The following is a 15,482-nucleotide window of genomic DNA, read 5'->3' on the forward strand; positions in this document are numbered from 1 at the left end:
AATACTTCATGTCAAGAGCTGGGAGCATCACTGTTACCCCAGCCTCCAGGAACTGCTCTTTCTATGGTTGTATTGATAAAACATGGCAAACCAAGATATGTTTATGTACAGTATATACAAGACAAACTGAGTAAAACTACTGAATCTAATTCTAATCCCCACCCTACTCCCCCAGCGTGATGGTAAAATTAGTACTGTACCTGTATTTAAAAAATCAGATATGAACTTTCTGTTCGCTTATATACATAGTCACATTTACCAAGCCAACAAATAGGTTTAACAGTATGAATAAAGACTCAGAAGATGAGAGAGAGAGAGAGAGAGAGAAACATTATGAATAAAGGCTCAAAAGATGAGAGAGAGAGAAACATTATGAATAAAGGCTTAAAAGATGAGAGAGAGAGAGAGAGTCTCAATTTTCAGGAGGGCTTGTGGCGCTCTGAATCACTTCTCTGCATATCCACAGAGAGAGTGAGAGAGTCTCCATTTTCAGTAGTGGCAGTGGCTTTCTAAATATCTTCTGCTCACTTCTGACTTTTACAGTGATCTACCTTGTGACCATCCCCAACTCTGATTGTCTCACCCAAGTACAAATACAGCAACACACTTTAGAGTCACATTGTTTACAGTCTGCTTCAGTCTTTCCAATACCATATGATTGGTTTGTATTATAGAATCTGTCTCTCACACTTGCAGCAACATCTTTTGTATATCCATCCTCCACAAACATGCACATGTAGGTTACTTCATCCATCACCAAGTTCACTTCCTGTTTTCTCATTCATCAATATGCTTACGTCTGCCATCATCCTGTCCATATGTATGTTGACCAGCCATTAGGACATTGCACAGATATATCCTTCTGAGTTTGCTATTGAACCTTCTTGAAAATTAGTCATTAAGAACAGAGTAATCATACATGTGTGTTACATTGCTAGCAGTAATATATTGCTCCTGCAGTGTGCGAGAAAAGACTGTAGCCCACCGCAGATTGGTTGATGATGTTCCTCAAGCGGTAAAACACGAGCGACACATGAAAATGGTGGAGGTTTATCGCACTGAGGCATTAAAGATCAACAGAGCTCAGGTAAGTTGTACCAATTTTTCAAACTTTGTGGTAGATGTAATGGCCTCAACTGTAGAAGTGATACAAGAATGACTTAATCAAATGAAGCACATAATATGGAAGACAAGCATATAGGGTGCAACCAAAAATTTGGAAGCCTTGAATGATGAGTGAATGAAGATGTGGCCCATTTTGCCAGACATTCTTGATGCTCACTTAGCTTTGCGTTCCTTTTCATTTTTTGGGACAAGGATCCTGCCCATTCTGATTATAAAAGACAAGGGTTAGGATGGTGATTATGTTGATGATGGTAATGATGATAATATTATGTATGTATGTACAAGAATCTCATTTAAATCTGTTTATTGTATGTTGTTTTGACTTTATGTCGCTAATGAATTAGTGCCTCTTTTCATTTAAAGTTCATAATTTCTTATAATTTGCTTTAAACTCATGTGTTTTGTCACTGGGTGTGTAAATCTCATAATCCTGATATTTTTTTATGTGTTTATTTATTTAATTAATTTTTTATGCAAGGAAGAAGGAACCAAAGGCCAGAGGCTTTCAAAGTGCTCCCTCCAAGAAAAAAAAACAAAAACAAGGTAACAGAGAGCCAAATTCAATATCCATTCATTTCGAGATGCCCGGACACACTGCGTTTGAGAGACTGGAGATTGTAGGCAGGGGGGGGGGGAAAGCCAGAGGGAGACAGTTCCAGAGTTGACCTATTGCATACATGAAGGACTGGGAGTAGTGGTTAACTCTTGCATTAGGGAGTTGGACAGAAAAGGAATGAGAGTTTGTTCATTTTGAGATGCCTGGACACACTGCGTTTGAAAGACTGGAGAATGTAGGCAGGGGGGGGGAAAAGCCAGAGGGAGACAGTTCCAGAGTTGATCTATTGCATACATGAAGGACTGGGAGTAGCGGTTAACTCTTGCATTAGGGAGTTGGACAGAAAAGGAATGAGAATTTGTTGTTAGATGGGTGCTACATGTCCGCTGTAATGGTGAAGGGATGCAAGCAGACAGTTCAGAGGAGCAATGACCATTGAAGTAGCAATAGAAGAGAGATAAAGATGCAACAGTTCAGTGAAGAGACAGAGGTTGAAGGGAGCCAGGAAGAGGAGGAGAGTTAATGCAATGAAAAGCCTTTGACTCTGCCCTGTTGAGAAGAGCTGTGTGTGGGGAGCCTCCCCACACATGAGAGTTGCACTTTACACAGGGGTGAATAAAACCCTTGTATAAAGTCAACAATTGTGCAAGGGTAAAGAAAGTACAGAGTTGGCTTAGCACACACAATCTCTTGGAAGCAGGTTTTACAAGAGAGGTAATATGTTCCTTCCAAGATAAATTCTGAATGAAACCCCAAGTATGTTTAAAGATAATGCAGGATTGAGCTGGATATTGTTAACAATTAGAAGGTACACATGTGCAAGATTTTGTCAGGTTGATAGATATAAGAACTTGAGTTTTTGATGCATTAAAAACAACAAGGTTATTTAACCCCAATCAGAGATATGAGCCAAGTCAGACATTAGGTGTGCCATAGCCTCATCCCTTGTTTGTTGAAGCAGCTGCTGAGATGGACACTGCGGGAAACGAATGGAAAGGTGAAGGGTAGAGTCATCACCGTATGAGTGGATAGGATTAGATGTACAGCTTAGAAGGTCATTGATGAGTAAGAGGAAGGGAGTTGGTGATAGGATAGAGTCCTGAGGAGCACCACTGTTGATAGCTCTAAGAAAAAAACCATGGTCGTCCACACAGCAGCTATACTGTAGAACGACCAGAAAGAAGCTAGAGGTGAAGGCACAGATAGTAGGATAGAAACTATCAGAGGGCAGTTTGGAAATTAAAGATTTATGCCAGATTTGATCGAAAGCCTTTGAGATGCCAAGTGCAGTGGCAAAGTTTTCACCAAAGTCCCGAAAGGAGGTTGACCAGGAGTATGAAAGGTAGGTGAGAAGATTGCTAGAGAAGCATCCCTGGCGGAACCCATACTGACAGTCGGAAAGAAGGTTGTGATATGAATGGTTCTGTTCAAAGGAGTGAAAAAAATCATGAATCAGAGGAGAGACACTTTGAAAGTGATGAAAAATATTTTAAATGAGTGGGGGGGGGGAAAAAAAAAAAAAAAAACTGATATAAGACACAAAATCTTCATTTTAGGTAAAAAAAAATCAGTGATATAAAACACAAAATCTTCATTTTAGGTTTGGTTAGGTTAGGTTAAGGTTCTTAACAGGCATTTTACATGACACTTTCATGTCATTCTTTGAAACTTTTCTGATTTTATTTGGCACTCCTTTGATATGTCACGCCTTTGATACTGCAATTTTCATGTCACTCCCTTGAAACTCATTTTTGATATGTCACTCTTCAGTTATGTCTCTCCTCTGATACTAATCTGATGAGAAAGGTGCCTTAAAATTTTTGGTAGGAATAGATTAAAACACTTGTAATACAGGATATTAAAGCAAGTAGGAGATAGTTAGAGGGCCAGGAATGGTCATCCTTCTTTGGGACAGGCTGAATGAGAGCAAACTCCAGCAAGAAGGAAAGGTATAAGTTGAGAGACAAAGGCGAGTTTACCTAGGTAGGGTGTAAGCAGAGAAGCATTGTTCTTGAGGATAACAGGAGGGACCCCATCAGACCCTTATGCCCTGTTAGCTTGAGACCAGTGATGACAGAAAATACATCAATTGAAGAAGTTTTAATGTCAGCCATGAGGAAGTCAGAGTGAGGAAGTGATGGAGGAACAACACCGGAATCATCTAAGGTGGAATTAGAGGAGAAAGTTTGAGCAAAGAGTTCTGCTTTATCAGTAGAAGGAACAGTTACAGAGCCATCAGAATGGAAACGAGGAGGGAAGGATGATGAAGTAAAGTTTTTGGCAAGGTGCCCGAAGGAGGGGAAGAATCTGAGTTAAGAGTTCAGAGCATTTAGTACGAATGAAATTATTTTTTGCAGAACGAAGAACAGACTTAGTAGGAGTCCAGGCAGAAGTACAGTAATCCCTTTAAGATCAGGACACCCAAGTCCCGGATATTTTGGGCTCGGGTCCTCGGACACCAAAAAAAAAAAAAAAAAAAAAAAAAAAAAAAACGCGACGTGTCCATCCTTACTTTAAATTTGCCGCGCATTGATAAACAGGTATGTTTTGGCGTGTTGTTCCTCTGATGTCCGCTAGAGCGCCCCTGCATCCTCCCCATTTCCCGCCTACCTACCATTGTGACTGCACACTCGTCACTATGGCTGCCCACTTGCTCACATTTGTGGGGGTGCCCTACCTGGTGCAGGCCCTGCTGTTCCTCTGCTGCCTCTTACTCTTGTGTGTGATGATGGTCCCCCCACCCGAGAAGAGGAAACAAGTGGTTCTGACTCTGGAGAAGAAGAGGGAGATATTGGAGAAGGTGGACACGGGATGGTCGACCTCCTGCATCCTCCATGAATTCAACCTGGCCTGTTCTACCTTGTTCAATATCAAGAAATCCAGGACAAACTCATCCAGTACACAGCAGACTTTGCATCAAAGACCAAACGCAGCGTGCAGAGGAAGATTATGTACCTTCCCAGGTTTGCAGAAGTCAATTACTCCATGCTGATTTGGTATCTTATTGCTGGTGTGCTGGTGCGTGGCTCAGAGCTAAAGGCTCCTGCACAGTTCACAAGGTTACAAGACTCCCTGGACTTCAAGGCATCCGAGGGTTGGCTCTTCCCCTTCAAACTACGCCATAGCCTTACTAACCGTAAGGCCCATGGCAAAGCTTTGGATACCATTGAGGATGGAGTTGAAGAGTTTCGGCACAAGGTGAAAGGCTTGATCAACAGGGAGGGCCTCACTCTTGGTCAAGTCTACAACTCTGACGAAACTGGTCTGTTCTATCGCTCGCTGCCCACGAACAACCTAGCAGAGGAGACGGAGAAGTGTGTACCTGGACGCAAGCTCTCCAAACAACATATATCTGCTTTGTGTTGTGCCAGTGGTAACGGCATGCACCAGCTCAAGCCCGTTATTATTGGCCGTGCAAAGCAGCCTCGTTGCCTTCATGGGTTGACGGATGTCCTTGTCATTTGGTACCATTCTGTGAAGGCTTGGTTCACAGCCAAGATTTTCAAAGACTGTTTTCACCAGCACTTCATCAAGGAGGTCATCCACTATCAGATGAACACACTGGATCCCACGCAGCCAGGTAAAGGCTTTCCTTCCGGACAGTGCACGTGCACATCCGTCCGACATGGAGTTGGTGGCTGAGGATGGTCACATTAGGTGCATGTTCTTGCCACCTAATACAACTTTCTCATCCAATTAATGGACCAGGAGTGATCGTGGTAACGAAGAGGCTGTACCATCAGAAGTTCCTGGACAAGGTGGTGGTTGTTCTCGAGGATGAGGACGAGCACAGGGAGGGACGGGACACGTGAGGCCAGCAGACTGTGGAAAACCTTCATCGTTACAACCTCAAGTCAGCCATCGACAGCTGGGCCAGTGCATGGAGGGAAGTCCCTGTCAAGACTGGAAAATGTTTGGTCTCGTCTGCTTCACAGAGCCGATGTGGTGCACGACTTTCTAGGTTTTGGCTTGGATGACTTCCATGCACATCTTCGTGCGGCTGGCGATGAGGTGGATGTGGACGAAGTCCGTGAGTGGTTGGATGACGACGAGGGCGATCTTGGGTATCAGATCATGTCTGATATCGAGATCGCATCCTCTGTCACAGGTACAAGTACCCAGCTGGAAGATTCTGACGAGGACAGTGACGATGATGCGGACTCCTCTCAGTGCGCCAATAGTCCAGCCATCCCCAAGCTGAGCGCACTCCGGGAGCACGTCGAGTTAGTTCTTGACTACCAGGAATGCCCAGACTGTGAGAGGAAGATGGGGCCCCTGGAACTTGTGGAGGAAGTGCATGCTTTTGGGCAGCGCATCATCAAGCACCAGAATCACTGTTCCTTACGTCAGTCAGCCATTGACACCTTTTTCAGGCCTGTGATCCCTGCCGTGCCCAGCCCTGGCTTTACACCACTGTCTCACCAAGACCTGCTTTCTACCTCCGAGCCACAGCCTAGCACATTGGCCACGATGGAGTCTCCACTGGACGTGAGTTTGCAGCTACGGTGAGTCTTCAATATATGAAAGGGATAGGGACCAAAAAAAACTTTCATAATTCGAAATTTCATACATCGGAATGATCTCCCCATTGAAATGTACAGTATATAGAAATGGGGGGATGCATCCTAGGACTCCGTCGGACCCCCCACCTAAACTTTATTCCCCCTCCCTATTTTGAAGTAAGCAATACCTGTATACAACTATAGAGAAGGAGTTGATCATTATACATCTCCTTTTTCTTCGTCACAGTCCCAACAGTGGAAGCTGCAAGGCCTAAAGCACGCCCAATCTCCAAGACTCCCTTCCCCTCCTCGTGGCATCTAATAATTTCCAATTTCCTTTCCAGAGTTAGAGTACGGTACTGCTGCTTCTTTGCAGCGGGCTCCCCCGATGCTGGAGATGATGCAGGGTGCTTGGGAGCCATGGCAAAACAATACAAAAAGGTGAAGAGCTCCAAAAATATCATCACGTACAGTGAAGCTGCGAGGAGTGGAGGGATGTGGACTCAACTGAGAAGCACGCGAAAATTTGTTTACCAGAGAGGGGTTAGTTCGTTTTCTCTCGGCCAGCGAGCACGGCACAGTGCACCGCACCCATTTTGAATTTTTCATACAGTATTCCATTAACCCCTTCACAGCTGCCAGCCTTGAACAACACTTTACTGTTTCGGTGTCAGTGACATTGAGTTAGGGCAAGCTATAAAAGACTGCGAACAATTATGGGAAGGGAACGAAGGTCACTGGTGCATTTACACGACCCTACTCTACCATCCCAAGCAGTCAGGCGTTCACTTCATGCCAGACGTATTTGGTGATGTTTCATGCTTACGTTACATGCGCTCTAATTTTGAGTAAGTTTCTTTCAGCAAGAGAACATAATTTACCACCCTGAAAATAGTAAGAAAAATGTAGAAGACAAACTAGAGGAATATGAACTAAATTGGTAAGGTGTTCAGGCTGTATGATTACATGAAAGATTATGGGTTTCACAATTTTAGGAGACGATATGGAACAAAAATGTATGCTAATCAGAAAAAAAATTACTATTTCATCCCACATGTTCTCGTAGGTTAGAATTCAGTTCCACATTCTTCGTTCGGTATTGCCCTTCCCAATATACTTCAGACTGACTGAGCAGTTATTTCTGCTCCTTATAAGTTAGTGTACAATGTACATTTACTGCTTATTCTTTTGTTCGTTCTTATGTGTATGTGTGAAAGAGAGAGGACTGATACAAACAATAATGTATTCCATTATCGCTTTCATAGCTGCCGACCTTAACAACGCTTTACTGTACTGGTGTCAGTAATGTTGAGTTACAGCGAGCTATAAAAAAATGCGAGCAATTATGGGAAGGGAACAAAGGTCATTGGTGTGTTAACACGACCCTGCTCTACCATCCCAAGCAGTCAGGTGTTCACAGTTCACTTCATCCCAGATGTTTTTGCCGATATTTACAAGCTAATGTAGCACACATCCTAATTTTACTAATTCTTTCATGAATCATAGCAAATCACAGGATGGGTTTAGGGGAAAAAATAAAAGAAAAAGCCATGTGTGCCAGACGAGTCTTTTCACATATGTAAGAAAAAATTGATTTTAGCCCTCTCGCGCACCATAAGTTTTCAGTAAGTTTTGTTGGTTCCATGCACAGAACCAAAACCTCGCTCAGGCTTGCTCCTCTCATGCGGCAAGGAAAAAAATTCTATGGCCCAATTTACCCCTGGAAAATGCTTATATTGTTATAAATCGCTTCCCATCATCTTCTTTGATGTTTACAGAGTATACTATCAAATAAGAAAAAAAAAAACAAATAAAACAGATGAATAAATGTACAGAAGGCTCTCGATCTTCAATCGGTTTTGGGACCAAAAAAAAAAAGATCGAAATGCGATTTATCGAAGTGCGAATTGATAAACTTATGGAAAAAAAATAAATGGGACCGGCATGTCGCCAACAAACCTACATCAACTTTTACATATACCCACCCAAAATCTTAACACAGCCATATATTTGTTCATAATTAGTACATGTTTACCTACTATTAGCAATAAAAGCAAGAAATACAGGCTGCATACACATTAATATAGAAAGAATGAAGCTCATGTGGAGAGTGTTGGGTTCCGAGACAATTCACCATCAAGTCAATTGCTGTCAGACAGTTCGCTGTCAAAACGTGGACGATTCCCCGTCAGGAGAATTCGCATCCTGGACGATTCCTCGTCATTCTATAAATATACATATTATTAATTAATCAGTACTTTAATAACTATATTTCAGGGAGATCCATCAGAGTCTATGTTCAGTAGCATAGGCTTTGGATATTACAGTATTTATTAGTTACACCTTTAGTCAATAATTAACTTGTTTCTTCCTCGTTGTAGTCACCTTTGAATTATATTCTAGCATCACTCATAGCTGTCTTCATTAATGACGGCTAACTGTTTTGTTATTGTTATGATGGCGAATTGATCTGACGGCGAATTGTCCCGACCGGTTCCGAGGCAGTGGTTGAGTCACTGATGCCAGCCACCACTGCCACCCTCTCTGCCATCTCTCACGCTCACCCCAACTCCGCTTGAGTGAACACCTGCTTCCTTATCCTTGTCCCAATCACCATGGCCACTGCTGTTGATGCTTTCACTGCCTCCATCATCCCAAAAAAGATTTCAAACATTTGAATGAGGGCAAGCTTCACCAAGTCGCCGGTAGGTGGCATGACAGATGAACAGATGAGCTTCGAATTGCACTCGTAAGCCGGCTTGAGTGATCGAAGCACGAATTTTTGACGAGCAGGCGAGTCTGATCGAAGTACGAAATATCGAAGTAAGATTAATCGAAGATCGAGAGCCTGCTGTACAGAAATGAAGCCTGAATAAACCTTATTTACGTGAAAACTATCTTCTCATACTTCCCAACATCACTGTGAAAAATTTTTCTCATGACGCGCAGTTGCACAGGACATGTCTGTATGCAGAATTTCGCAATCTTTCATATTTGAAAGTTTCAGCTTGATACGTCCAATAGTTTTCAAGTAAATTGAAAAAAAAAATACAAAAATCGCCTAAAAACATCCATCCCATCCATCCATCGCCAGACGCCATGTATCCCAAATGGGGTGGCCAATGGCTTAGAGTTAATTGTTTTACAGGGAGTTTTGTTTATTATTTTGTATGTTGTTAGTGACACTGTGACAAACATATAAGTAAAGTCTATCCAGTTTTGTAGCCTAAATGTTAAGGAAGCCCACGGTATAAATCACAGTGTTATAACCCTTATTGTTATGGAGAAAATGAATTTTGAAAAGTTACGATGGGTTGCGTGCGGTGACAGCACCTATGCTCCGGCCCATAGGCTGAGTATGTTTGTCTTTTGTAACTTTTCCCCAGTTATTTTCACACATAGGTTACTTTGCTTTACAAAAGGATACATAAAACATCATCAGCTTGATCAAGCTTTCTTCAGATTTTTGAGGCGACCTATACTTTACAAGTAAAATGACTGAGAGAATAACAATGAAATCCACCACATTATCCCTTTGAGAAATGTACAGTAAACACATTTTTACCTTACAATACAAAAGCATAAAACTAGACAAATAGGCTGGTTACTCACGTCCTCTAGCAGTGTTGTAGTGTTTGTTGAGAGGAGATGGGTTGCAGAGAGGAGGACAGGTACGATCACAGCCTGTGTGTGTGTGTATTTATCTAGTTGTGATATACAGGAAATGAGCTATGCTCGTGGGGCCCTGTCTCTGTTTCTCGATAAGTCAAATTTTGCTTTAAACTCGTTTAAGTTTTTAGACTGGACGACCTCTTTGTCCAGGTTATTCCACAGGTCTATACATCTATAAGGAAAACTGTATTTCTTGATATCCTTCAAGCAGTTTGGCGTCTTTAATTTCATTCCGTGTCCTCTTGTTGCTGTCTTATCCCATAAAAACAGAGCTTCTCTGTCAATTTTATCTACTCCCATCATGGTCCTGAAGACTGCAATCATGTCGCCCCTCTCTCTCGTTTCCTCTTAGGAAGGCAAATCCAGCTTTTCCAGCCTCTCTCTGTATGACAGATCTGCCAGACTGGGGACCAGCTTAGTTGCTGTTCTTTGTGTTCTTTCAATCTTGTTTATATCTTTTTGTTGAGGGACCACAGTACTGCTGCATATTCTAACCTGGGGCGGATCATGGCTGCTATTAATTTTTTCATCATCTTCTTATCCATGTAATGAAATGCTACTCCTATGTTAGTCAGAAGTTTATACGTCTCTCTAACTAACTTGTTAATATGTTTTTCAGGAGACAAACTATCCTGGACCAGTACTCCCAAATCTTTCTCCTCTTTCTCTCTTGTGATTGGATCATTACCCATCATATAATTCAGTGATGGCCTCTTGGTACTTTTACCCATTTCCAATATTTTACACTTCTTTGCATTGAATTTCATTTCCCACTTCTGGCTCCAATCATGTATCCTATCCAGATCCTCCTGCAGCATTTTACAGTCCTCCTTTGCCTCGACCTTCCTCAGGATCTTTGCATCATCGGCAAACAGACTTGCATAACTGTTTACTCCCTCTACCATATCATATACATAAATCAGGAACATTGCTGGTGCCAACACAGACCCCTGGGGGACTTCACTTGTTACTTCTCTCCATCCAGATATCCTGTCCTTTATTACTGTCCTCATTTGTCTGTCTCTCAGAAAGTCTCTCATCCATTCCAGGAGGTTTCCCTTCAGTCCTATATGCTCTAGTTTCCACAATAGTCTCTTATGGGGTACCTTGTCGAAGGCCTTCTCCAAATCTAAATACACACAATCCACCCAACCATCTCTCTCCTGTAGCACGTCAATCGCTCTTGAGTATAAACTCAACAAGTTGGAAACACATGACCTTCCACTTCTGAATCCGAACTGACTATCAGCCAAAATATTCATCTCTTCCAGATATTTTATCCATCTATCTTTCAGAATAGGAGACAGGGAATAGTACGAGGTACACCAGGGTGGGTGGCACTTGGTAGGAGAGGTAGAGGAAGGCCAAAAGAGACATGGGTGAGGACAATGAGACGGGAAGCTGGAGATGAGTGTTGAGGAGATCTTGAGGAGTTAGCACAAGATAGGATGTGGTGGTGTGAGTTCATCGAGGCCCTATGCATCCCTGAGGGTGCTACAGGAAATGATTGATTGATTGATCTTTCAGAATTCTCTCGCATAATTTTGTGACCATGCTGGTTAGGGACACTGGTCTATAATTCAGGGGTTCTTCCTTGTTCCCTCCCTTATAAATTGGTACCACATTTGCCCTTTTCCATTCTTGAGACACTTTCTCCTCTTCCAGAGAACACACAATTAAACTGTGAATCTTATCCACCAGTTCTTTTCTGCGTTCTTTCAGCACCCAGTTAGAGATTCTATCTGGTCCTGGGGCTTTCCTTACATCTTGAGTTTCCTGTAATTTATACACTTCCTGTACTTCCACTTTTATATCTTTTATCACTACATTTCTAGTCACTCCCTCCCCTTCCACAAACTCCGTTTCATTTGTGAAAACTGATTGGAAACATTTGTTCATTATTTCTGCTTGCATTGCTGCATCTTTATGGACCTCTCCTTCTACTTTCAGTTTGCTGATTCCTTCCTTTTGTTTCAGTTTGCCATTGACAAATCTATAAAACAGTTTGGGTTCATCCTTACATTTGTCTATTATACCTTTTTCAAAATTCCTTTCTTCCTCTCTGTGTATTCTTGTGTATTCATTTCCAGTTCTTTTATGTTCCTCCTTTGTTCTCTTGTTACCTCTCTTTCTCCAATTGTTCCATGCCATGTCTCTCTCTTTTTTTTGCCATCATACACCTTCTGTTAAACTACTCCTTTTTCCTGTTTTCTTTCCCCCTTACTCTTGGCACAAATTTTTCCACTCCCAAATTATAGTAGCCTAGAAAAATATCCCACTTCCTTTATATCTCTCGTTTCTCTGAATTTTCTCCAATCTGCATGTTCGAAAAATTTTCTCAAACCTGTAAAGTCTGCTTTTCCAAAGCTGTATCTTCCCTGCCTATAAAGCTCGTCTCTTGGCTCCACGTTCCCTGTTATCATCTGGAACTCAGTGACCACATGATCACTTTTTCCAATAGGACACAGATATTCCAAGGATTCTATTATATCAGGTTCTTTGGTAAACAGTAAGTCTAGTCTTGCTGGTGTGTCCTCACCCCGGAACCGTGTCTCTTCTTTGACCCACTGCTTCATCACATTGTTCATTGTTATATTTAATAATGTAGTGCCCCACAAATCTTCGCTGCCTCCTGAGGCCCATTCCTCCCAGTTCACCTCTTTACAATTGAAGTCATCCATTGAAATTATATTGTTGCTTTTCTCAGTCATTTTCTGTAAATAACTAGCCATGTCTGACAACATTTCCTGGTATTCATCATCATTCCATGCTCTTGTCTTAAGGGGAACTTACTCTACTGCCATATCTCTCTTGCTATTCTCTCCATCCATCCATCCATCATCCAGTCCTTCATTGCCCCATGAGGAGCACAGGAGCCCTGGGCTAGGCAGTTGGTCCTGACATTTAAGATGAGAGTGACCAGCCTCACTCATCCCTGAGTGGCATTACATGAGCAGTCAACCCCAACCACCCCTTGGATATAAACCTTCACATGCTCAATCCGATTGGAGCACAATAATTACCCACTAAACCACCAGGCGCCAAAATTTGGTTATATGGTTACCACCCAGCGTAGTAAATGGTTTCCTGGTGCACAGGAAACCATTTGACTTGTCACTCAGTGTAGAGTCACCCACAGGCTGAAGGAAGTGGAAAGAATGAAGGAAAGAAAGACAGAAGAGGGAGTGTAAAGTCACCCGTAGGCAAAAGGACATGGAAAGAATGAAGGAAAGAAAGACAGAAGAGAATGGAAGGAAAGGAGGATGGAGAGGAAAGGGCAGACACCCGAGAGCTGCACCATATTGAATGAGTGGATGGTGAGCGCCCCCACCTACCACATACTCCAGTTTCTAATTTCATATTTATCACTTGGGCCCTGCCTTCTCCCATTTCCACGGTATCTACATTTATGTTGTTCTTCACTGCTATCATCACTCCTCCTCCCATTTTTTCTTTTCTGTCTCTTAATTTGGTCTCTAGAAAGCACATAACATCAGGTTCATGTACCCTCAAAAAATCGTTGATTTCTAGCCTTGCTGATATTAAACCATCATTATTAGTATATGCCACCTTCCAATCATTTTTGATGTTTTTTATACCCTCTTCTCTCCTTCTCTCTGCCGGTATCACTTCCTTAATTTCTGATCCATGACTTCAATAAAACAGTCTTCTCTTCCTCTGTTCTCTGTTCGTTTTTTACCTTTGCTTCCTTTACTAACTCCTTTATTTTAGCTCTATCTTCCTCATGTGCATCTCTCCTTATCCAAACATTTTTGAATCTTTCCATGTCTGATAATTTCCATGTTCTACTGATAATTTCGTTTACTGTTGCCTGAGACTTAAACTTTACCTTCAATGGCCTTGCCCCTCCTTCCTCGTACTTTCCTAACCTAAACGCCTCTTCAGTCTCCTCTTGAGCTTCATTGTTTTCCTCCCTGACTACTGATATTATTTCTTTAACCTTACTCAGTTCTTCTCTTTCTCTTTCTGATCTTGTTGTCATATGTTTTTCTTTAACTCCTGATATTATTACACATTTTTTCTTATCTGTTCATCCTTAACTAAAGATTCTCTACTTCTTAGAACCCTAACCACTTCTCTTTCCACCTTTTCCTTGCTTTGTTGTTCGGTAATCTCTTTCAAATTTACATTTCCCTTTTCCTGAATTTTCTTCCTCCCCTCATGTTGCTCTTCGATTTCTTTAATGTGCTCGTCCTGTATTCTTGATTTACATTCATACTCATCTACTTTGCCTTTGATCCTGTCTCATTCTTCTTCCAACCTCTTATTCTCCCTCTTAAGCTGTTTTGTTTCATTTGAGGCTGATTCATTGCTCTCATTTAATTCAGTAACTTCTCTTTCTTGTTCGTCACTACGTGTACAAATTTTTTCCAGTTTATTTCGCAGACTTTTGATCTCGTTTTCCTGCTCTATGGTCCATTCTTGTAACTTTTTAATTACTGCCCATACCTTTATTTATCTCCTGGATATTCCTCTACGCTGTTTTCCCTACACCTGCTATTCTTGTTTGGTTCAACTTAATACTTCCATTTCCCTCGTCCTCTTCAGAGAAGCCCTTGAACTCTTTCTCGCCACTTGTAAACATTGCCCCGTCCCTTTCTGTGTATGTGTGTGTGTGTGTGTGTGTGGGGTGATGGCAGTGGTGTCAGTTGTCATAGGATTGATGGCATTGGTGTCAGTTGTCATAGGAGTGATGGCAGTCGTGTCAGTTGTCATATTAGTGATGGCAGTGGTGTTAGTTGTGAGAGGAGTGGCGGGAGTGGTGTCAGTTGTCATAGGAGTGATGGCAGTGATGTCAGTTGTCATAGGAGTGATGGCAGTGATGTCAGTTGTCATAGGAGTGATGGCAGTGGTGTCAGTTGTCATAGGAGTGATGGCAGTGGTGTCAGTTGTCATAGGAGTGATGGCAGTGGTGTCAGTTGTCATAGGAGTGATGACAGTGGTGTCAGTTGTCATAGGAGTGATGGCAGTGGTGTCAGTTGTCATAGGAGTGATGGCAGTGATGTCAGTTGTCATAGGAGTGATGGCAGTGGTGTCAGTTGTCATAGGAGTGATGGCAGTGATGTCAGTTGTCATAGGAGTGATGGCAGTGGTGTCAGTTGTCATAGGAGTGATGGCAGTGGTGTCAGTTGTCATAGGAGTGATGGCAGTGGTGTCAGTTGTCATAGGAGTGATGGCAGTGGTGTCAGTTGTCATAGGAGTGATGGCAGTGGCGTCAGTTGTCATAGGAGTGATGGCAGTGGCGTCAGTTGTCATAGGAGTGATGGCAGTGGTGTCAGTTGTCATAGGAATGATGGCAGTGGTGTCAGTTGTCATAGGAGTGATGGCAGTGATGTCAGTTGTCATAGGAGTGATGGCAGTGGTGTCAGTTGTCATAGGAGTGATGGCAGTGGTGTCAGCTGTCATAGGAGTGATGGCAGTGGTGTCAGTTGTCATGTACTCTTTCTCTGATAAGCCCTTGAGAGGCATTGTAGGTTTAGTGTAAAATAGGAGGGGAACAGTAAAAATCGGTTAGGAATGTTCAAATCTGGCTTTCTCTGAAGATATATAAGAAATGCTTATACACCTTCTTCACAAGCACACTGCACTATATATAACACAATATC

The 15,482-nt window shown here is 42.3% G+C and overlaps 1 protein-coding gene across 1 annotated transcript in view; it reads left to right on the top strand.

Annotated features, from left to right (window-relative positions):
• Positions 1-15,482, top strand: part of LOC145414170 (mitochondrial tRNA methylthiotransferase CDK5RAP1) — an 82,068-nt gene that overhangs the window by 33,790 nt on the left and 32,796 nt on the right. Inside the window, exon 4 of the mRNA XM_080283739.1 lies at positions 961-1,087. Within this exon, the coding sequence (XP_080139865.1) occupies positions 961-1,087 (127 nt within the window). The remainder of the gene's footprint in view (positions 1-960; positions 1,088-15,482) is intronic.

The sequence above is a fragment of the Coenobita brevimanus genome, chromosome 13, assembly GCF_032717465.1.
Source record: "Coenobita brevimanus isolate Jiangsu-jjx chromosome 13, ASM3271746v2, whole genome shotgun sequence".
Taxonomy (NCBI): Eukaryota; Metazoa; Arthropoda; class Malacostraca; order Decapoda; family Coenobitidae; genus Coenobita; species Coenobita brevimanus.